This window comes from Alligator sinensis, unplaced genomic scaffold, assembly GCF_000455745.1.
Source record: "Alligator sinensis unplaced genomic scaffold, ASM45574v1 scaffold628_1, whole genome shotgun sequence".
Lineage (NCBI taxonomy): Eukaryota > Metazoa > Chordata > Crocodylia > Alligatoridae > Alligator > Alligator sinensis.
The window spans coordinates 1726468-1728452 of NW_005841873.1; the positions used below are offsets into that span (position 1 = coordinate 1726468).

General features: G+C 45.1%; 1 protein-coding gene across 1 annotated transcript in view; it reads right to left on the reverse strand.

Annotated features, from left to right (window-relative positions):
- Positions 1-1985, reverse strand: part of SFSWAP (splicing factor SWAP) — a 98221-nt gene that overhangs the window by 94660 nt on the left and 1576 nt on the right. Inside the window, 1 exon segment of the mRNA XM_025195655.1 lies at positions 1-88. This exon segment is cut by the window's left edge and continues 16 nt beyond it. Coding sequence (XP_025051440.1) covers positions 1-88 — 88 coding nt within the window.

A 1985-nucleotide genomic window follows, 5' to 3' on the forward strand; every position in this document is an offset into this window, starting at 1 on the left:
TAATCTCTGTTCCACGTGGAATATTCAGCATCATATTCAGAGAGGTCATGTAGGTGACCACGCCCGTCATACCTGCAAGATGAAGAAGCTGATCAATGCAAAGAACTTAGGGCTTGAATTTGTGCAACTACTTAAAAATACTTACCCATTAAAAACGAAAAAAAATACTTATATGTTAAAAAGTGTCTCATTTTAGAGTTACGTTTAAATTTGCTTATCATCTGCACCAGCTATCAAAATGCAGTGGTTCACTTTTTTTAAATAGTCTAAAGTCCTCTCTAAGAAAATAATAAAGATTACAATTAAAGGCAAGAGTATCCTTTAATAGTTTAAATGGGATCCATTTCTTAACATATCTTACCGTATATGGTTCAACTGACCATTCAATGTCACTTGCAAAATACTTTTTTTTCTGGAAAGTCAAATAGAGCTTACATTCACACAAACCCGAATACATAAATACCTATCCGTAAGAACCAAACGGTCGAAATTTCCTCGCTTCTTTCTGCTAGTCCCGAGCTCTCAGGATAGATCTTCACCAAAGAAACTTGCGTCCATTGGAGGTAAAATCATGGCTAGGCTCGGCCCCTAGCCATTTGGCTGAGGAAATAAGTTCTGGGTTATGTGATAGAGAGACACACATACATAGGAACAGTAACATATACATGCAATTTAAGGAGGTTCACCAGAAAAAAGGGCAACAGAAATCTAAGTACAGGTCCTTTCCCCTAAGCAGAAATGGTTTGGTTTGCAGAAAAAGGGCTGCACGAGGTTAACATTTGACATATTTCTCCTTGAAGCATCGGTAAAAGAAACTGACAGAAAATAAAGTGATAGTCAACTCCACTCCGCTGATTTGTCTTCTCACACACAATTCTTGACTTGAGCCAACTTGCTAAATCAAAAACAAAGACAGTAAATACAACTAAGAGCAAGAATTGTTATCGAGAGATGCTGGTCTCATTAATCGAGGTGTCTGTCCACAGGCAAACTTCCACCCCCGTCTTATCATACTCTACTCAACAAGTATAAACGAAGACTTTGTGCTGCCGGAGACAGAAATCTAAGCGTCCACAGGAATTTGTGAGATTATCACAGAATGTTTCATCAAATCCTAACTTCTCATTTGCAAATGCAAACCTCCTTAACTTACAAATGTAGATTGTTATTGGTTTTCAGTATTATGTACATACTTAGTGTTTGCTCCCAACAATTTTTGTAGCATTTCTGTCCCACCGAGTTGTTGCAGAGACTTGAGAATTTGTAATTTACATCGTGTAACTGACTAACGAAGTATTTCAAAGAAATGGACTGCCAGTACAGGCAAGCCAGCATCGTTAACTTCATGCTGCCACGTGAGCAAAGAGTAACGCCCAACTTCTAGTCCAATTTCAAACAACGGGATCCCACCGCTTCCCTACGGACCGTTTGTGTTTTGCCAATCACAGCCAGCCAGCCCGGGGCTTGGACAAATCGTGTCCACCCAGTAGGAAGCCAAGCGAAATGAGAAGAGAACTGAGGGAGCAAACGCCTAGAGTATGTCCCGCGATCCTTTTCAAACCAAAGCCTTTCTGCCTTTCCCGCTTCGGCTTTCAGGACCAGCCACGGCTCCTCAAAGCGATGGGCTCAGCGCCCCGGCAGGACACCCCCGACCTGCCTCCTCGTCCCCGCGCCCAGGGGACGAACTCGAAATGAAATCCCGAGAGCTGCCGAAGTTCCGATCGACCCCGTCAGACCCTCAAGCGAGCTGCCGGTCCCGCGGCAAGACTGACCCCGAGGCGCAGCTCCCGATACGGGACCGCAACTGAGGGCGCCGGGAAGGGGCAGACAGGTCCCCAGATGGTTTCAGGGTCCCGGCAACTGCTTTGCTAATGGCGGGAGCCTCCGATTTCTTCCCTCCCCCGCCCCCCATGTCTGGATGGTGGCTTTGAGGGCAAACGGAGAAGCGGCTTCGGGCTTGATTTGAAAAGGAGCGGGTTGCCCCT